At 37.3% G+C, this 22,617-nt stretch overlaps 1 protein-coding gene across 1 annotated transcript in view; it reads right to left on the reverse strand.

The window, feature by feature from the left end:
* Window positions 1-427: 427 nt before the first annotated feature.
* The window catches only part of LOC150086665 (ubiquitin-conjugating enzyme E2-24 kDa-like), a 251,835-nt gene continuing 229,645 nt past the window's right edge, over window positions 428-22,617 (reverse strand). Inside the window, exons 5-6 of the mRNA XM_090372670.1 lie at window positions 9,612-9,759; window positions 428-1,660 (exon numbers count right to left, since the gene is read on the reverse strand). Of these exons, the coding sequence (XP_090228796.1) occupies window positions 1,563-1,660; window positions 9,612-9,759 (246 nt within the window). The 3' untranslated portion in view covers window positions 428-1,562. The remainder of the gene's footprint in view (window positions 1,661-9,611; window positions 9,760-22,617) is intronic.

Genomic DNA, 22,617 nt, shown 5'->3' on the forward strand with positions numbered 1-22,617 from the left:
ACCATTACAGATGGATTAAAACAAAAGCTCTTCCTTAAACACAAACCAACAAGCTTATACACTACCTCTGGAATGCTGAAGACCGGATGGAAAGTTAACACACCACTAACCCAAAGGCCTATATAACATGCACTGACAGGAATTCTTTACCCTCTAACACCTACTGTCACAAAATTTTCAAACTTCTTTTCATATGACTGCTAACTGGCTAACTACAAACTTATTTCCATCCAAATAACAAGCCACATGTAGGAACACCAAAACTGCTATGTTTCAGCAATGTATATAAATATTATATAAAGGTATTCCTTACACAATAATGAGTTTTGAAACTTAAGAGATCACCTGAAAAATAAATGAAATAAATTGTATTTTGTAAAATTACAAAATTATATATGGAAATTTTTATCATATCGAATACAATAAATACACATCTCTTCTTCAGTATGACGGAAGCACAGTGTTTTGTTGGTAAAACTGTTCCAAAAATTATTTAATTCAAATAATCGAAAGAAAGAAAGAAAGAAACTGCATGGCAGTATTATAGCAACAGAAAATTTTTTAAAAAAATAATAAGCAGGTATTGATTGCTGAATACTAGCAAAATAAAATTAATCTTCAAATACAACCATCAACATTTCACAATAACAAATATAACTGCAATTAATGCAAATTCCACGAATTATAGTAAAAATGTTTCTATGAAAGCATCCTGAAAACTTACAACCAATCATCGCATCATCTCCCTTAGTACTTCCTAACTTTTTCATCCAATTAGGACTAAAATAAGAAAATTAAAGAAACAGAAACTGAGGTATATTAACAAAGCATCTTTTCAGGGATGTTCTGCCACTGCTAAAAAGGGGTTGAAATTAAACGTGTGCAGGAAATACAAATGAAAAATGAGTTGCTCGCAAATTTATTGTAGGTCACGTTTTGCCAGTGATAAACCTGTTTGCAAACCAGTGTCCTATGAAATATTATACATACTGTTAATAAAGTCTGTGTTGCAGAAATAAACTTTCCTTTCTCTAAGTGAGAAAAATCTATATACATAGCATAAATTTCATACAAGTATAATTAATTAGCTTTCACAGACAGAAACTTGTGCACATAAAACAACAAACATGGTCTGAAATAAAACTGATTGACTGCCCAAGTGTACGAGACAAAAATTATTCAAAAGCCATTTCAAATAAGGTAAAATGCAGTTAAACACAATGCTTTTCTGCTATTTGAACTTTATTAAACATAAAGTTCAAAACCCTTGAGTCTATGAAAATTTTCTGAATGAAAGAAAACTTTCTAAAAAAAATGACAATTCTTAGGCATACTGTTATAGCAAGTGACCTAACTGAAACAGAAAAGGGAGGGAGAGGAGATATTATGCTTGATGAGATCAAATAATATTAATGATGACAAAAACCATCCAATGTCAATGACAGAACAAACATGCAGCACCAACACACTGGTATATGGTGATGAAGTTAAGGGAGGCCAAAGTTTGTGATGAGCTGAATGGCAAGGGAAAGAATGGAAGATACGCCTAAGATGAGCTATCTTTATGTAGCATAACGTTTTGTCCACAGTCTAGCAATGCGGTCATGCTCTTCTCTATGCTGAAGATACTGTGTAGCGATGCTCCCGACCAGAGGATCAGCTAGAAATGAAAAATAAACACTTAGATATAGATAGGAACATAAAACAAGAAACTTCTCAGGTATACTGTCTGTTGAGGAAGTCCCAGTCACATATTTAAAATAAAGGAAGGTTTTCAGATCTGTGATACAGAACCCAATTACTTATTCAGACTGGTAGTTTCAAAACAGTCAATATTCTGAATATTTTAAAACTAGTATAAAATTAAACAATACACTGAAAAGACAAAACAGGTCTAATTTAACTTTATAAACAGATTCAAATTCAAGTCATTTTATTATTTTAATACATATTTATCCATAAATGCAAATATTATAGTTAGATTTTAAAGCAACTGCAGTTTTATATAAGTTACATAAGCAAAAACAGGCAGCAATAAAGATATTAACCACACTCTAGTTTATCATGTCTTGAATTTCTATCCTCCCAGGTGCTCTTTTATTAACCCAAACAAGTAATAATCATTGGAGGCTAAATCTGAACTGTAAAGAGACCAGTTCATGACATTCTAGTCCAGGGATGGCAAACCTTTTTAAGGGTGCATGCCAAAATTGGCTAAATCTTTTTAAAAAAAGAACTAACCTCGTTAAAAAAAACTAGCGTGCTGCTCGGAATTTTTTGCAAAGTACATTAGAACATCGATTATCCAAACCACCGTTGTTCCCCCAAAAAATTACAGTATCTACTTTTAGTGCACTGGTATTACTCCTACCACAATGTATTTCAAGGCCCACTCGAGGCCTCCACTGTGCTAGAAACTGCAATGGCATGGTGTGAGTAACAGCTTGAATGAAGTTCTATAGAGATACTGCTATTAAAGAGGATGAGAGAGAGACCTCACATGGTTCAAAGTAAAATTCAATACATATTTAAAAAATACAAGATTACATATTTTAAAAAATAAACCTTCCCAAGATTCATTATACTCTTATTTGTGTGCATTACTTGTGTTTATTTCGTTAATGTAAAAAAAAAAAAAAAAAAGTGTGGTTTATAGTTGAAACCATGTAAAACAATTAGGTAAGTTAAAAAAAAATATAGTATATATTGCATTTACAATATAATTAACTATATAGTGTCGGTGTAAATACAACATAGTTAACCCATATATTTGAACTATGTATGTAGTGTAGAGGGCATCGTTTTAATTGTATCTCATAATGTGGTTGCCTTCACAACGAGATAGCTGCTATTGCATTACTTCAAATAAATAACGCTTCTCTTAATGTGGTTGCCTTCACAATGAAGCCGCACAGCTTCGAAACGATCGTCTGGGTGGTGGTACCGCTGAAAATAAATAACAGTAGTCTTCTCTACTAGAGAAGCATTATTTATTTGAAGTAATGCAATAGCAGCTATCTCGTTGTGAAGGCAAGCACATTATGAGATACAATTAAAACGATGCCCTCTGTGCTACATACGTAGTTCAAATATATGGGTTAAGTATGGTGTATTTACACCGATACTATATAGTTATCAAAACCCATAAGGATTATGCCCTGTGCATTTAATTTTCCAAATTACAATATAATATATATCATTTACAAACCATTTCCTAAATCAATTATTTTTTCTAATACTTCATATTTCAAAATACCTTGCGTACAATAATTTAATTGTAGGCTTGGTTTTTTTTTTAGGAACATTAGCAACTAAGGCCATATTGCTCCGGGGATATGCGGTGGTTATTCCCTGACCTTTCCACATCCTCCGTATTTGGTGGTCACGGGCTCGACCCCTGGTCTAATCAAGAATCGTGCTGTGCTACGCACTGCTGCTCCTGCCCACCTGGCTACGGAGGCACTTAATTGTAGGCCTAATTACACTTTGTTTCATATAAACTGGGTATTCTCATGTATGTTTGAGCCCAATTAACATTGGGCCCAATTAACATCAATTAGTTTGGATAATTGATGTTCTACTGCAGGGGTTGGCAACCTGCAGCTCTAACTTTTAGCTCACATGTACGACAAGCTACGCATTTCCATGAGCAAATATTTTCGAACATGAACTATGAATAATTAATAAAACACCTTCCCACTCTATTCCATTTCTTAAAAAACTCCCCCCCCTCCTTCCAGCTTGAGCTGAGGTGCAGCTCTTCCGATTCTTTTTTTTTTTTTTTTTTTAATTAAATCAAAAATGGCTCTTCACTCAAAAAAGGTTGCCGAGCTACTTTTTCATACACGTTTTTTACTTGCCAAAACTGTTACCAAAAAAAAGAATGAAATAAGACATTATTTCAAAGAAGCTTTAATAAAGGTATTAAAATAAAATCATAACAAAAATATAACTTTTAGCTTACAGAACAAATTTAATATAAAATGATAAACCTATCATATTATGAATATAAAACATCAGTGAGACTTCTGTTGAGGCATCACTGACGACAGATACTTTACATCAGGCTTATACTTTGTAACTTTTAGAGCTATGCATGCAGCACTCCTATGACTAGACTTGACAAAGTTCCTCACTGAGAACAATGACTCACAAGAATATGTTTATGAGAAAATTGTTTGCAATGCTGTTGCCAGATTTTTTAAACAGACAAAAGTTTCAGGAATGGAATTCCAAACTTTTAATACCTCATTTTCTGCAGTTTTCTTTGCTAATCCCATCACTAATCATTTCCTTTCAATATTTTCTAAATCAGCTCTGAGGTCAAAACTTTTGCCTCCAAATTGAGCTGCTCTGAAAATCAATCAATTGCATCTCAAAATCATCCAGGTCGATCCACCGAAACATTTTCAGGTTCAGTTTGGCTAGTTGTACACTGTCTGCAAACATAATGAATTTTGCAGTTTCTTCCAATTCTCTCAACTTAACAAATCTTGAAGAAAACTGTTCAATAGTTGACTCAATTTTTTTGTGACACTCTGAATTCTGCATGCCCAAAAAATTTGTATGTGTGCCCGTTCAGGCATTCCTGTTCTAGTCCAAGACTACCTATGTTATAATTCCCAAATTCACCATATGTGGATGTGCACTGTAGTGTAGCAGAACATTCTGATAGTTTTGCAGGCCTTTTCTTGCAAACTGCTGTACGGGTATCGTTAATGTTTTTAGCAGTATATATACAGATGCTTAAAACAATATTTTCCTTCAACATATAAACTCCTTTGAAATTTTTCTAGTATAATAAGTATAATAAATGAAAACAGCTTTGAAACTAGACCTCGGTTGTCTGCTTTGGACTTATAAAAAACTGAAAGTGAAAAATTTCTGTGGAATTCAGATCCAGATAAATCAAATAAAATAAATACAAAAATTGATGCAGAGGCTGTTGCATCAAAAAGAAAAGAAAAAGGGGCTTTATTTACAATTTTTTTTTTTTTAATAGAATACAAGCTGCAGAAATGAAATTTTTAAGATATGTTAAAGGATGTACAAAATTAGATAAAACACCAAACATAAATATTAGAAAGGAATTAAAGATTTACTCAATTAATGGCAAAATTATAGAATATAGACAAAGATGGAAAGAACATGTAGAAAGAATGGAAGATAATAGATTCCCTAAATTAGCTTATACATATAGAGCAAAAGGAAAAAGAGACAGAGGAAGATCAAAGAAAAGATGGGCAGACCTCTTCGCCTAATCCATGAAGGAAGATAAGATAAGAATAAATGATTTTTTTTTTTTTTTTTAATTTTGATTTGATTATTGACAATTCACTCTAGCATTGGGCAATAAGGGCAAAATAAAAACATATTAATATTTTAGAGTATTTATGTACAAAATTTAAATTTCCACAGAACTTGCCCCTATGAAAATTCACTGCATAGGACCTTGCCTGCATATAGTACATATATCTGATTCATCAATAAAAGGATTAAGATGGAAGTTGCTGTAATACTGAGCATTAACTATAAGTGGCAAAAAATTGACAAAACTTGACCTTTCTGAATCTCAAAAGACACCCTATTATCTTGCCAGCTGAAGGTGCCGTGAATTTTTTTGAGTGGTGGAGATGCTTTGTGGTGTCATTCCATATTTGTCCTCCTTTTCTGGAGTGATTTAGCAAACCTATGTCTTTGGTTACAAAAATGCATTTACCTCCAGTTAAAACCATTTTAGATATTCAGTGGAAACAGCATCATGTACCTTCTGACTAAAGGTCATCTTTTTTGACCCATCATACACATTTTCTTGAACAATAAGTGTCCATGAATGTAGATGTCCATGTAGAAGTGCCTCTACACTTTTAACACTTATGCACACTTCTGATGCAATATCACACAATAATTCAGCTGTTTTTCAAAATCAACACCTTGATGTGATGAATGAATTTATTGTGCAGGGCAGAGTTTCCATCACATTCCAACAATATAAAGAAATTTGTTATGTCACAGAATTTTTTAATTCTATTCGTGAACAAGGTTAGCAATTCACAGACAATCATATGCAAACAACTTTGACACAGCAACTTTCACCTATTTGAATTTGATCACATGCCCATTAAAAGAAAATCAGAACTATCCAAAACATATATACAGGTCAATTATCCACTGTGGAAAAAGTTGTTTGCTTGTTATTTGGTTTTTAGGAGCATTAGCAACTAAGGCCATATTGCTCCGGGAATATGCGGTGGTCATTTCCTGACCTTTCCGCATCCTCCGTATTTGGTGGTGATGGGCTCGAACCCCGGTCTAATCAAGAAGCGTGTGCTACGCACTGCTGAGGGAAAAGTTGTATTGCCAAAAGTGATCATAACTGAAACTGCAGTGAAGCAATTTAGTGAACTTTTTTGCTTTTCTCCTTCAAAAATGTATCAAGCTTTACTAGATATATCCCATACTTTACTAGTGATAAGCCTGAATTCTATCCTTTCTTGGCATGTGCATATCACTAAACCCTATACAAACAACAGATCGGCCCTATCGTGAAATATTTTGCCCGCATCTGAAGTGACACCCACAAAACTACTTCTCTTTAACAATCCTCATTTAAAAATTATTGTACTCATATCATACAGACATTCAGGTTTTGCTGTATGCCACATCTACAAATACAGTAGAACCCGGATAAGAAATTCACGCATAAGAAGTTTTTTCCTGTACTAGGTTTGGTTTCTCAAATCCCAATTTTAATTCTATACACTGATGAGCTAAAACATTATGACCACCTACCTAATATGATGTTGGTCCTCCACGTGCAGCCAAAACAGCTCTTACCCGGTGAGGCATGGAAGCTACAAGATTTCTAAATGTGTCTTGTGGTATCTGGTACCAACACATAACTAGCAGATCCTTTAACTCCTGTAAGGTCTGTGGTTGAGATGCCACAGATGCTCAATGGGATTGATATCTGGGGAATTTGAAGGTCACGGCAATACCTGGAAGCCTTCCTATGTTCCGCGAACCAATCTCGAACAATCCACGCAGTGTGGCATGGCTCATTATCCTGCTGAAAGACGGCACAGCCAGAGGGGAAGACCACTGCCATGAAAGAGTGTACCTGGTCAGCAATGATGTCAGAGTGCCCGGCACATGGATAACTGAACCCAGGGTATCCCAGCAGAACATCGCCCAAAGCATGACACTGCCACCACTGGCTTGTTTTCGTCCCATGGTGCATCCAAGCACCATCACTTCCCCAGGTAAACGATGCACATGTACCCAGCCATCTACATGGTGCAACAGGAAATGTGATTCATCGGACCAGATGACCTTCTTCCAATCACTCAAGGTCCAATTTCGATGCTCACGTGCCCATTGAAGGCACTGTCGCCAGTGAACCATGGTTAGCATAGGCACTTGGAGCGGCCTGCGGCTACGCAGCCCCATTTTCGGCAGGGTTCGACGTGCTGTGTGTTGTGACGCATTACTCCCGTCACCAGCATTTCAATTACCGGCAAGTTGCGCTGCAGTCTCCCTTCTGTTGCCATGTACCATCCGGGTGAGCCTTCCCTCGCCTCAAGCATCAATGAGCCGTGGTCATCCAACACCTCGCCGGCAATTCATGGGGTTTTCCGTCCTCTGGCCACTTTCGGTAGGTACTAACCACGGCTGACCGTGAGCACCCCACCAGCCATGCCGTTTCAGATAGGCTCTGACCCAGTCCTTTGGCCATTGTCAAACTCGCTTAAGTCCGCTGCCTTTCCCATCTGAAGAACAAGAGTAACACTGATTAACGGAGCACAGTATCAGGTGTTTTTTATACCGTGTCCAGAGCTGTGCATGTGCCGTAGTTCACCTGTAGTTGCTTCAATTTGCATAATGACTTGTTGGTCATAATGTTTTGGCTCATCGGTGTATACTGTAATGTATTATTTTCCTGCATAAGAAGTTTTCTGGGTAAAAAGCTTTCTCGCATAAAAAGTACGTGATAAAGAATACACGGTGCATTATTATAATGACGCTTTCCCACTTAATATATTTTTTAAATATAGAAACTCTTTATTTTAATATTAAAAAAATATAAACATTTTGGTAATTGAACAAGTTAGTGCATAGCATCATTTTAGTTTGTAGTAAACCACCAAAAGTAGGTGAAATGACATTGTTTTTTACATCTCATATTGTGAATGCCTTTACGAGTTGCCCTGATATTGCACTACCCCCAATAAGCAAAGCTTCACCACTGGAGAAGACTAATGTTACTTATTCTCAGCAGATATCTGCAGAGATTCCATGGTGAAGTGTTGCCAATTTGAGAATCCACTGTGGAAGGTAGTTCAATATCAGGGCAACTCGTGAAGGCATTCACAATATGAGATATAACAAGAACAATGCCAATTTTCACTTACTTTGGTGATTTACTACGAACTAAAATGATACTACACATTAACTTGTTCAATTAGTGAATTTTCCGTAGTCAGAGGCTTTCAGCAAAAAAACCTTTTTAGTATAAACATTTTGATATAATGGAAGTGACATATTGCAATTGTTTTCATCAATATCCATAATTAGATACAGACCACATTAAGCATTAAGTTCTGATGGTTGTGAACAGTTCTGAATTACTTCATGGATTGTTGTTGCTCTGTCTTATTGTAATTGTGACCTTTTAAGATATGTTTAAACTCCAAAGGCGGTTATTCTTCCAACTTGGTAATTATTGTTATTATTATCCATATGGTGCAAGGAAGCCTGAGGCTTTTGCTGAACCACCCAAAAAAAAAGAAGAGTTATCCTGAGAGAGAGAGAACAAGGGTCAGAAGTAGAAAGTAATCACCAAGGAAAAGAAGAATGATAATATCCAGCTCAGGATCTTGGATGTGCCAAGCCCATACTCACCAGATGTGAGCACCTGGGGTTATGAGTTTAATGAATGGAATGTTAAGCAATTAGAAATCCTCAGTTTAAAAATGTTTCACATTGGCAGAGTAAAATATTTATAAATTCTGAAATAATACTTAAAATAGATCTTTAACTTATGTATTTGTATCTTTTCGTTTTTGTAGTTAATATTTCATACCATTAGGTCATTTTTCCTTGTAAGGAGTTCTAAACCTCCACTCCCTTGGAAAACTTCTTATCCGGGTTCTACTGTATTTCCATATGCACTGTTCTTCTGAACTAGCCTTATAATTTCACCTCTTTCTTCCAAATAAGTCTGAATGTGTCTCAACCAGTCAACATTCATTAACAGTTTAACAACAAAGCACCGGACTAACTTTTCCCTCTTCTTCATTTATCCTTTCTACTTCTGTTCGTTGGAACAAACTTCCTTCTGGAGTGATCCTTGGGTAAGAGCTAAAGAGGCTATAGCCCTATTCCCTCATGATCAATAATGTGGATTTTTTACTGCTATGTGGTGATTAAAGCTTAATGATTCCACAATTTTAATCATACAATACAATCGAAAGAAATTAAAATCTAATGCCAACGCTTATCTTCTGTATTTTCAACCTTCAGCTCATACATGGCATCCAGAGCAATATAAGTTCTAATACCTTCTGTGTAATCATTATAAAAGTTATATAAATAAAATAAAAAACACTAACCTGGATTACAATCAGTCAAAAGTGAACAGATGGAGAGTAAAACTTTAGAAATGGTGAGAGCAGGACTCCAGTTATCCTTTAGTATATCTAAACATATAACTCCTTGACTGTTGATATTACAATGATATATACGTGTTCGAAATGTTACCTACAGGAACAAAAAAAAAAAACTCGAAACATTGTAAAATAAAATAAAAAAATTGTATATACACAATCAGAATAATTATATTCAAAATAATAAAATCACAACTGATTATATTATTTTGAATTTTTTATTGCAATTCTTATTTCTAAATACTGATTACCTTTTGGCCACTGTATATAAACAAACAGCTAATACTAAAACAGTTTTTAAAACCACATCAAAAATCTTATGAAAAGGGCCCAATGATGTTTGAATTTTTAAAAATTAGTTCTTTTCACACCTTTGATCTCACTGTTTTAAAATTATCTTATAATCTGTTGCAAAATGTCAAGAAAAGGACTGCTACTCCCCCCATTCCTATTAGCAACAGCTTTCTCATTCCTCCCCTTATTACATAACAAAGAATTCCAATACAAATCATTATTTACACAATATTCATGCAACTTCATTCCCCCAAAACATAACATTTTATAATGTGCTGTTAGAGGGAAGATGCTCTCCCCTTAATCTGAAAATTAAACAAATCTCAATGCTAAGTTCAACTTATCTTTGTTAAGACTAATAACACACACTACTCTAGTTACTAGTACACTGACAACTGTTTATTAAGTCTAGTAAAGATAAGTAATATAAAAAAATAAAATGTTTTTTTTTTGTTTATATTCCAGAATGACCAATTAAGTAGGTCAGAGGAGTTTACAAAAATTATTCTGACCAGAATACAATTATTACCACATTTAGCAATTGTGTGAGCTCAAAACACAGCCAACTCAAATGCATGTGATGCTCCCAGTGCTGACTACTCAACTATATCAGCTGAGGAGAACACATGGCCACTATGTCAATTACCTCCATATATACATATATATATTTTTTTTTTTTATGTGAACCCCAAACACAAGAGGTATTAGAACCTATAGTACTTAGTACCGTGCTTGGGTTGGAGGTTGAGAAGACGAAAGAAGATATTTGTTGACATTGGACTTGAACTTCTGTAGATTGTAATTTTCAGGAAATATGTATGAAGGAAGGTTGTTCCAGAAAACAGCAGTTGAATGAATAAATGAGGAAGATGAAAAGTTGGTTCTGTGGGTTTGAAGTTGGACAGTAAATGGATGTTGGCTGGTGGTGGCACGTGTTCGGACTGTTTTGAAAGAGAGAGCGGGAATTATAGAAGCTAATTCAGAAGAACAGTGCCCATGGAAGTATCTGTAGAAGAGGCATGCAGCAGAAACAGTGCGTCTATGAGACAGCGAGTGGAGAGACTCTGTTAGAGATGAATCATTAATTAACCTAACTGCCCTCTTCTAAATGGAATCAAGAAGCCTGAGAGAGGTTTTGGGGGCACCACCCCAGATGTGGGAACAATATTCCATGGCAGGGCGGATTTGCGATTTATACAGAGTAAGCAGCTGTTTGGAAGAAAAGTATATATATGTCCATATATATGTCCTCAGGATGTCAAGATAAGACTGCTCAGGAATTTTGGGTTCTCAAAGCTGTTAATTTTTTTACCTCCCCCCCCCCCTTCCCCAACAGTCCTGTATGACTGAAGTTTCTATCAAAAGCAACTGGGATTTTCTCATGGTTTTTTTTTTTTTTTTTTTTTGTCCTTCTTTCTATTAAAAAAGCGAATATGTCCTGGTAAATCCAGGACATGTCCTTGTTTTTTTACCTGGGTTGGAGGTTGAGAAGAAGTTTTTTTTACCTGTGTGAGGATGCCTAGCTGGCAATGCCAGATTTAGGTAGCCTGGGCCCTGGCACACACTGTTAGAAACTCAAAAACAAGGTTGCAGGGGAAGGCACTGGACCAATGCAAATAACTATGTTAGACTGGGCTCCTTGTGACATTGAGGTCCTGGAGCAACTTGATAAATGGAGCACTACACTTTGATAAATCCAGCCTTGCTGGCCAGGATTTTACAGATTGTGTGGGGTTTTAATTACCTGTGTTAAAGCACTTGATAATCAATAGACTTTTCTAATCTCAACATGTGTACACAAAAGCCTCCTTTTTTTTATTATTTATTTAACTGATATAAAAATTAATTAAGAAACAACTTTGCATGAAATAACCATACAAAACTACAAAACATGATAATACATATTTTTTATCTCTGCTCATTAAAAAATAAAGATTTTAAGCAAAGTTGTGTTTTTCTCATTTGTGTACTGCATGTTGGCATTTGTAATACTGAATGTCAATACTGCATGTTGGCATTTGTAACTTCATTCTGTTCCAGTACAATCTGGTATATACTAATCAAAAACGTTCGCGCCTCACCATTTATTTCGGTTTGGTTTTTTTTTTTTTTATGAGCATTAGCAACTAAGGCCATATTGCTCCAGGATATGCGGTGGTCATTCCTTAACCTTTCCGCATCCTCCGTATTTGGTGGTGACGGGCTCGAACCCCGGTCTAATCAAGAAGCGTGTGCTACGCACTGCTGCTCCTTCCCACCTGGCTACGGAGGCGCCTACCATTTATTTCATTTTGATGTTTAATTAGCCTGAATAATGTTACTTATTACTTAGGAATTCATAAATTTAAAAATATACCATGATAACAAAAAGAAATTATAAAAATTTTATACTGTTGAAGATATTAAATATTGCATATGCAAGAATCTCAGTGTATGAGAAAGTCTGTCTGAACTTTTTGAATTCTTCAGTCCTAGGATTAAGATTTTAAATATGGTAACCTATCCTTGGTCCTTAACTCAGTAATCAGAGCATCAAGGATTGGGGAGGGCATTTTTACCTAGAGAAAATTAGTTTATTTTATTTATTTTTTTTATTCATTTTGATCTTCTCTTGTGGAGGGATGCTGGGTTTCATTCATCCCTCCACAGGGAGGCTTTCACTAAAAGATCTCCAAATCATAGATTTTGGAGTGCTGTCGCTGATGTCATATCATCCAATCTGGGATTTTTTGCATTGGTGTTATCACTTTCATTGATTGATTAAGTAGGGGGCCTTGTTAGAGTAGCAGAAGAAAGAAGATGGATTTAAATTTAAATAAAAATTACTGATGCCCTTCCTCATTTACCATAGAGCCCTATGAGAGGATGCACACTCGCAAACTAGCAGGTACTGCGTACACAGTTGGGGCACCGAGTTCACTTAGATCATCATACCCACATTTCCAATAAGACTTGACCCTGTCCAAAGACCAAAGGGAAGGAAACTTATTGGAATGCAGTTGATCCTAGCAGTAAAAACCACCCACTGATTAATCCCAATCGGGCCAGTCTGGGACCTCTTGTTGGAGCAGGGGTCAAAGCATTAGGGCCAGGAGGATCCCCTTTCTTGCATGCTGGATTCCAATAATGTAAACCTGGAACCAAGATATGGGCATTAGATCATAGCAATGCTAATCTGGAGGACCAGCAACATCATTGAGAGTTCCTCTCATCATGTACAGGTGCCTACATTGAGAGAAATGACAAGAAGTACTAAAGAACCATTCCTAGCACTGCAACCATGATGATCAAAGTGTTATGAAATCACGATAGATGGCGCCACGGGTATAAAAAGGTGATCAGAGGTCTTCATCAAATATAATCAGTCAAAAACGGTAGTAAAGAAAAAGTCATATTCAGCGCTGTAATATAAAATATTAACCTTCTATTTCATGCGAAATATTACAGAGTCCACGTTCCGAAACAAAATTAGGAGTACCATTTGCAAAACCTTGAGCATTCCTTCTGTTATATACCCCCTTCCATAATACACAAAAAGAAACTGAGAATGTTATACAGTATTCTTATCACCGTGTAGAGACACTTCTAATAATTCTGGCTCTAGACATAATATCACTTAGAAAAAGAAATTCATTCGTAAACGATTTAGCAATTTTTGCGTTAGAACAAACCGAAAGTCGTGAAAAACACTACGTTTTTCAACCAGTTCGCTTCGAATAATCTTCGTTAAAGTTAGGGGGGGGAGTAAATGATATGACAGTAATGGTATTTTTTAGAAAATTCTGACAACCGGTCCTTCCGAACTGGTACGAACCAAATGGATGATACGACCGATGGTATTCTGAGTCCCCCTCAGGAAATTCTTACTTCTCATTAAAATTTTTGGGAGACTAGAAGGATTGAGACAAAAATTCTTGTTTGTTTTGGTACTTTAGAAGACGTTTAGCCTGAGTCTTTTACAAGGTGATATAAATGATATATATAAATAAAAAAGCATGTCACCGAAAACGAAATGTACGGATTAAATAAACTAACCACAGAACATTAAACTAGAACCTTATTCTTGACCTTTATGACCAAACTTCATGGCATTCTGCGATCCACTTGTATCACAAATATCACCAATAAGTCGATCACAAAATCCGGCATAGCTCATGGTAAAATGAAAAGATTGCTTTGCATATGTGTTTATTAAATGCGCAATCATACTACTAACTCTTATCACGTATGTTGAAATATCTTTGAATAGTCGACTTTTTAAAACTGTTCATTACCAAGCTGAAACTGCATGAATTCAGAAAATCACAAATTGAAACTGCAGCCGTGAAAAATAGCATGCAAACACTAGGAGGGGAGAGATGGATTTAGAGAAGTAAAGTCGGCGTTGCACAATTTAGTACATTGTACCTTGAAAATGTCAGTTGCATGCGTTGCGTTGTCAGAACACAATAGTTCACAGCTTCCCTAAACAACAATTATTATTAATTTGCACATGCGCTCGTATGCCACACATTACTTAGCTCAGTGGTCTCAAACTCAAATTGCATGCGGGCCGAATGCACGATCTGAAAGTAGCTGACGGGCCGTACGTTAGTTTGTCTCCATCTATATAGCAATATGGACTGCGCAGCTGTGCATCCAGCTAACCAACTAGTGACTGACTCAAGGAAAATATATATCAGAAATACCAACTCAATAGAAAAATTCGGAAACACCACAATACTGAAGTGCCACCAACTGTCGGCTGGCGAACTAAATTTACTGACTGTACCGATGGGAAGTTCTCCCACCTTACCCCAGTCACGTGACCTGGCATACAGTGACAGAGACAAAGCCCCAACCTATTCATTCTATCTCTTTTTCCTTCAATAGCAGTCGCGCACATAAGCTCAGTCCATATCTCTACGTCTCTAAAATTATAAGCACCGTATTTACAACAAATACATAATTGAAATGTATTCGCGGGCAGTGTAAAATTGCTTCGGGGGCCGGATGCGGCCCGCCAGTTTTAGACCACTGACTTAGCTGATCAGGGTGACGACAAAGTAGTATGACCGAAGATACTTGCATGCCTCTTAAAGGTCCCTAAACGATCAATAACATTGGGCAATATCTCACTATAAGGCAAACTTAGAAGTCCATCAAAGGAAAAGTCGACAGCAATACTGTCTATCAAGAGGTTTTATAAAGCAAAGCATTCTAGCGGAAGAAGGAAGATTCTGGCATCCATCCGAATGATGGTCGTATGAACCCAGAGTACCCTTTTTTCTCTTTTTTTTTTTTTATGAAACCCCACACACGACAGGAATTAGAACCTATTCTGATTTCAACGCAAGCTTCAAATAAAGCAGCACCCCTAGAGAACATGGTATGTTGCTGGGGAAAAATAAAAAATGTCTGAAACTGGTTCCATTAAATAATAAAAAGTGGTCCCAGGTGTGTTACCACTGAAATGAAAATTCGCAGAAACAATTTGCATATGAAATGAGTGTATATACAATAGGCATTAGTGTGACTTAACCATTAACACTTAAGTAATACAGTAATGATTTTTTCGTTGATGATTACAAGTCAACCAAAAATTTCTGTTAGCAGTTAGCATCGCACGTACCGCCCTTAAAAGAACAGGTTTGCCTTGAAGTCCCAGACGTTCATATTTTGTAATGATACGAACGTACGCTGATTTGAGTGGAAGCAAAACATAGCGAATTTACATTTTTATCTAAACATGCCCATGTGATTGCTAAATACGGTAATGTTCTTCTGTTCTATCTTAAACTCCTCTGACCACAATTGTTACCGTCTCGGAGAATAAAGCAAATAATTTATTATTTTTTTTAATTATTTATTTTTTTTATTAGAGTAATTCCACAGCCGAAAATTATATTGAAGTCGGGTAGCTGGAAAAAGTCCTCTCTCCCTTTCTCAGACGAACTACACTGAGGGGACAGAAATCATGGGATACCTACCTAATAACGGGTAGTCCCACCACTCGCCCGGATAAGGGCAGTCACACGACAAGGCACCGAGTCCACTAGTTCACGAAAGCGTTCCACAGGTATTTCCATCCATGCTTGCTGCACCGCTGTCCATAATTCCGTCGCATTCTTGGATGGAGGTTATTTTTTTTGTTATTTGTTTTTTTTTTTTTTTTTTTTTTAGGAGCATTAGCAACTAAAGCCATATTGCTCCGGGGATATGCGGTGATCATTCCCTAACCCTTTCCGCATCCTCCGTATTTGGTGGTCACGAGCTCGAACCCCGGTCTAATCAAGAAGCGTGTGCTACGCACTGCTGCTCCTGCCCACCTGGCTACGGATGGAGGATCCAAAGCTCAAACAGACCTTTCCACAGCATCCACAAGATTCATGGCCGGTGAACGGGGAGGTCATTCCATGGTGGTAAAATCTGCGGAATGCTCTTCGAACCATGTTCGAAGAGCATTCCGCACGGCTCTGAGGGAAGGCGCACTGTTCTGCTGGAAGAGTCCATTACCCTGTGGATGCACAATGACCATGAAGGGATGCAGATGGTCTGCAAGGATGGACACGTCACCTGGGCCATTTAGAGATGCATCTATACATACCAGAGATCGCAACGTGTGCCAGTTGAACACGTCCCAGACCATTACCGACTGTCCACCTGCCTGAACAGTTCATTGTTGATATGACGGATGCATATCTTCGTGCGGTTTCCTCCAGACACACAACCTCCCGTCAACTCGAAACAACTGAAAACGGGACTCATGATCCAGGAGACCGGTCTCTAATCATTCAAGGTCCAGTGCCGACGTTCTTTCGCCAGGTTGAGGAATACAGTCCTGTGTCGTGGTGTTAGCAATGAGACTCCGGTGGCTCGGCGGCGCCCATAACCTATTGTGCCTAATGATCGCCTAATGGTCTTGGTGGAGACGTTTCTGGCACCTCCCTCGTTGAAGTCGGCCGTGATTTGCGCCACTGTCGCTCTCCAGTTGGCTGAAACAATACGAGACAGACTTCGACGGCCACGTTCATCCACCACCTTTCTTCGCCCACAGCACTGTCTACGATGAGATGTTATTCGGGAAATGGCGTATTCCCGATACCCTTGATGCTGTCGAACGGGGACAGTGAAATTTCGGTACCACCTTCGCGATAGAGTTACCCATGCATCGGACGCCCACTATTATACCTCTTTCAACGTAGGTTAACTCACGGCGTTTATCCAAACTAACATCGAATTGCCGTCTACGTGAGTGCAGTGTACCTATATACCTGCGAAGCGGTGGGTTCGTCCACTAGCGAGAGGTGGTAACAGCGTCGCGTTGCCCAGGAACCCCATGAATTCTGTCCTTTCGGTGTATATCACCATTTCTAAGTAAAGAATCCTGTCTTGAAGGTAAGAGTTTTTTAATAGGTTTACGAGCTTCAGAACTCAAAACTATACGTTTCTACAGATATGTGCCTTACGTTTTTAACAGTAGTATTAAGAAATATTTCACAAAATAAAATTTTTATTTAAACAAAAAAATCTCTTGCTTATACTACGAGTTACAACATGGCTTATACACTGAGTTGCCACTTTATTAAGTACCCTTACTTAATAGCGAGTAGCCCTTTGAATATCCTGGATTCGTCGTGGCATGGACTCAATGAAGTGTCGAAGGCGTGCCACAATGATGTGTATGTCGAATTAGTTGCTTCTCACAGTTGTCGCAAATTGGATGGTTGCAGATCTCTACTCCCAAGAGCTCGTTTCACTTCATCCCATTCTCAATTGGACTGAAATGCGCTGACTGTGGAGCCTACGAAAACACTCCCCACATCACATTAAACCGCTACCATCAGCCTGTATTGTTGACCCTAGTAGGAAGGATTCATGTACCCATGCTGTTTTCGACATTCTGGTCCTTACATTAACGTGAAACAGCAGGAACCGGTATTCGTCAGACCAGGAAACTTTTTCCAATCCTCCACTGTCCAGCGTGTTTTCCATAGGTCCAACAAGACCTATTTTTATTAAATTTTAATCATTTCATTGGTAACTGACTATTTTTTGTTGTTAGGCAATTTTATACAACTTAATTTATACACATTCAAATATAAACGTGGCCAGGAGCATTAACAACAAACAAGCTTTCTCACTCCGATCGCCACATTTTCATTGGAGGACCTTCCCTCCAATTCATCAACAGTTCTTGGCTTTTCTTGTAGATTTTTGTTTGATCTAGCCACAAAAGAGTGAGTTGTTGTTGGAATTTAGTCGAATCAGCAACTTAGGCAATATTGCACCGTATATAACATGTCTGTTCTGTGATCGATTTGCTGTTTGCTGGACGAAAAACACATTTCCGGGAGGGAAAAATCAGGCTCATTGTGAAGAAGACACAAAAATTCCTCACGTCATTGATGAAATTCGAACTTATGTCTTTTTCATTCGGTATGAAGAGGATGAAGAGGACGGGGATTATACCAACTACGCTACCCACGAGGGATAAAAAAAAAAAAAAAAAAAAAAAATGAAGAAAGAAAAAATCCATTGCGGTCAATCAGTCTCTCTTGAAGACCACATGTTGGCCACGTCTGCCAATCCATCTCTAATCAAAATTATATATTTATGTATCAAGCCATTTTCGCAAAGGAATACAGAATTATTAGTGAAGCGCCGTACTGCATAAAGTTCATTTGCTGAGGAAAAGCATGACCGGAAAAAACAAAATTTCGAAGCACAGCGAGGTTATTTTTCTGAATTCGGCATATCTTGTAAAATGTATGGGGGCGAAAATTCCATTATCATCAACCTGTCGTACTTCACTTTTTTGGATCGTGTGGTTCCTGGTAATGGCCATATTTCACTATAGAACACTGTTGTTCTGTTTCAAATTTTTCTGTACAGAATGGTTAAGTCAACCAGAGGTTTGGGTACTTAACCATTCAAAAACTATCATATCAGGGCCATCCAAGAATTGCCTCATCTACCCGTATTATGTCTGTAAATGGCACGTGTTTTCTGTTCAGTTTGCCTGTTCTGCTGGACAAAAAAACCGGAGTTTCCGGGTAGATGAACTTACTAAACAATATTTCGATACAACTTTATTTTTAAGAAGTAGTATGACGTTTATGAAAATGTCCAATTTCAGCGGTAAAAACATTTATCTTAACAGTCTCCTATACTATTAGAGAGACAGGAAAAAATTAGCAAATTTTGTATGTACGGTGATGCCTTCTGCTTTGCATAATTGTTGTAGGTTTTGGTATCCAAGTATTTCCATTATGCTGACTAACACCACATTTACGATATACCAGCGTTCCTCAAACGGTGGTCCATGGACCTCTGAGAGTCCGTAAAGATACACCAGGGGATCTGCACATAATGTCCGAATTTCATATGAATACTTAAAAAGCTGAAGAATTTATAGCGTAGAAAGAATTTAAGTTATGGATCTACGAAAAATAGGCTAAAAGGTGGTCCTTATGTCAATAAAGTTTGAGAATCACTGCCACATGCAGGGAATGGCTCAATGAACTACAGCTTTCATGGTAGGCATTCCTCTTGTCCATCATTCAAGCATAAGCAAGCTAAGTCCCTCCACGTTTGAAATGAAACAGCCAAGAAAAATGTCGGAAGAAATTGGTAGTACTTACTATCTTTCAAATTTTTCTATTTTGCCAATGAACTGATCTAACCAGGCAATGATGTGAGAGAACGAATTGCCTCTTAAACTGCTATAAGAAGGTGTGCAGACAAAAGGTAGCCCTAAGCACTTCCCTTCTTAAAGGGAAATGTTTATGACCTCTTTTCGTCTTCACCCCTTCCTGAAAAATCCAAGGTACCGGACTAGTTTAGTAATAAGCACTAAAGGCAGCAGTATCTTTCAAAAAGAAGAGACTTTATAAGGATGTCCATTCATAACAGAGTGAAACAATTCTTGGAGAATTCATATACACGAAATAAACTTTATGAATGGCTAAATTTCTAGAAAACTTTTCATTCTGATTTAACACAATTTGATAATCATCTTCTCCAATGAACACGTAACGCTTCCTTAAAGAAGAGCAGATGTCAGAAAAGTAGATTCCTCTTCAAAGAGGAAATGCACGCCTATTGGTTCAAATTTTATAAGCACAGAGAATCCGGTGTCACTTCCGACATCAAACATGAAGTGGAAAATAGAAGTCCTCTTATGTAACAACGCTAGAATTACACCAAGACAGGTGCGCAGAGTACGCAAATAATCTCGATAAGACTAGGTTTTCTTTTTATTTCTTTCTCTTTCTTTTCTCTTTTTAAGAGTCAACTGCAGTAAGATTATATACCTAAAAACAACTTGGCTTTTAACTGAAAAGTTATGTTACGTGTGTTCTTCAATCAGTTTGCTAAGGGGAAAAACCAGGGTTTTCGGGAGAGGGAGGGAACTACGCACTGTGCTGCCGCGAGGGCTCAACTAAAATGACCTTAACTCACGTTAAGAAGTTACTGTTTTTTTTTTTTTTTTTTTAACGCAATACCTCAACTATACATGATCAGCTAAGGTCAGTTAAGCCGCCGACCAGATAGATGGTTAAGAAATGCGTGTGTTATTATTATTAAATCCTTTATTGCATCTTTAAATCTTTACAAAGACTTTGGGGAAGAAAACAATACAATAGTACCCATCATAGCGCGAATGATCGTAGCAGGAGGTTAACACAAATAATTAAACGCCATGTAATAAAAAACTGAGTAACAGTAAGATGATACTTAAAAAGATTGTATTTCAACTTACTACTGTATATTAAATAAAAAGGATCGTATAATACATTAAGCATGTAAGATTAACTGAAGTCCTATAGCATCTTTACCAGTGAGATAGCAAGTTATCGACAGCAAAAAGGCATCAATGCGGTGGTGTCTTAAGGACAAGAGTTTATGGATGAGCTTCGTGGTTCAATTCATCCAGGATCCTTTTTTTCGATACCTTGGTTCTTTTATGTTCAGTGGCGATCCCAGGTAGGGGATAAGGGGCTATAGCCGCTCTCTTGTGATTAAAATAATGTAGATCCTTTTATTGCTACATTATGATTTATGCTTAATGGTTCACCGGAAAAGTACTTTAGCTTCTCCCCCCCCCCCCCCCAACATTTAGGAAATCTTGGAACCGCCGCTAATTATGTCCATAAATTGCGCCTGTTCACAAATCGGACTGAATTGAATGTTCGAGGGATGAAAAACTGGAATAGATGCAGCGCTTGTGGCTGAAATTTTTGGTTAGTGGAGAAGAGGAATTATCATTTGCGTCAGGTATATGATTACATAATATAAATGTTTAAACAAAAATAATGTTTATATAAGGTAACTAAAGTAACTTACAAACAGTGAGTAGAAATTGAAAATACTCCGCAGTTAAATTTCATCCAGTAAACCTACCGAAAGATATACGCGTAATTACAGACAAAATTTGTAAAGATTCATTTTTGGTTTCAATTTTTTTTTTTTTTTTTTTTTGTTTCGTGCACATCTTTTTTCCCATATTCGTAGTCCGTTCCATACCACAACTTACTTGCGACCAATAATTTAAAGAAGTACTGTTTTCGCCTATATACGTGGAAATGGCGCAATTAGCAAGATGAATGAATATGTCCTTCGGAATTTCGCATTATAGGTACAATGATCCACAACTGCACTGGCAATCCAAAATCGAATGCCAAATAAACATATCATATTACTACATCGGATTCCAAATGTCCAGTAATGCCGGTTTAGTGCCAAACAGAACTGACAACCTTGCGAATAGCCATCTCAAAAACAACATCTAAAGACTGTGGCCTTAATGCTAGATTACACTCACTGGCCAAAAAAATTAGAAACCTTTTGCAATTAGCGTCAATAGATAACTAAACGTACGGTATGCAAATATAAGTTATCATGGTACGACACAAGTTCCTTGGTATTATATAAATACTGTATGCTTTCCTGCGACTTCTTGGTTGATCAGGCCAGACAGGATCTTTCTGATTTCAGAATAGTGTTATTGTTGGAGCACGTTCAGCGGGAGCCATAATTTAAAACACAAAGGCGTGTCGAAAGCAACATCTCAGAAGTATACGGTGGGTGGAAAACGAAAGCGAATGTAGCTCTAAAAGGAAGAAATGCGGCAGTAAGTCGGTACTTCAGGAACAAGACTGCAGCGATTTAAAGAGATTTCAGCAAAGAAAGCAAAAAGTGACTGAAAAAAAAAAATTCAATTTGAGCAAAGAAAGACTCATTCCAATGGAACTATTCGGGGAGAGTTGAATAACTAGAATTTCGTAATCGTGTGCCTATATGAAAGTCCCTTCTTTGTGTAAAAAATTTGAAAGTTCGACAGTCTTTGGTGCCGCCAAAGAAAAGGATGGATCGTAGAACAGTGGAAAAAGATCACGTGAATTCAGAGGATTTTTTTTTTTTTTTTTTTGCAACAATGGTAAGGTGAAAGTGTGTCTGAGCCTCATGAACCATACATCCTGCTATCTCGTGCCCACCGCTCAAGTGGCCGCAGACGATATCATGGTAGGGGATATATTCTGTTGGTGGGAATGCGTTCGCTCGTACTTAGAAGAACCGGTTTTTACCACAAATAAATATATTTCTGTCATTATCGAACCAACTTCACCCTGGAATGCTTCATTTCTACCCGGATTGCAATGGGTTCTTTAACGAC

This window comes from Mastigoproctus giganteus, chromosome 4 (assembly GCF_048544385.1).
Source record: "Mastigoproctus giganteus isolate SK-2022 chromosome 4, ASM4854438v1, whole genome shotgun sequence".
NCBI classification, from domain to species: domain Eukaryota; kingdom Metazoa; phylum Arthropoda; class Arachnida; order Uropygi; family Thelyphonidae; genus Mastigoproctus; species Mastigoproctus giganteus.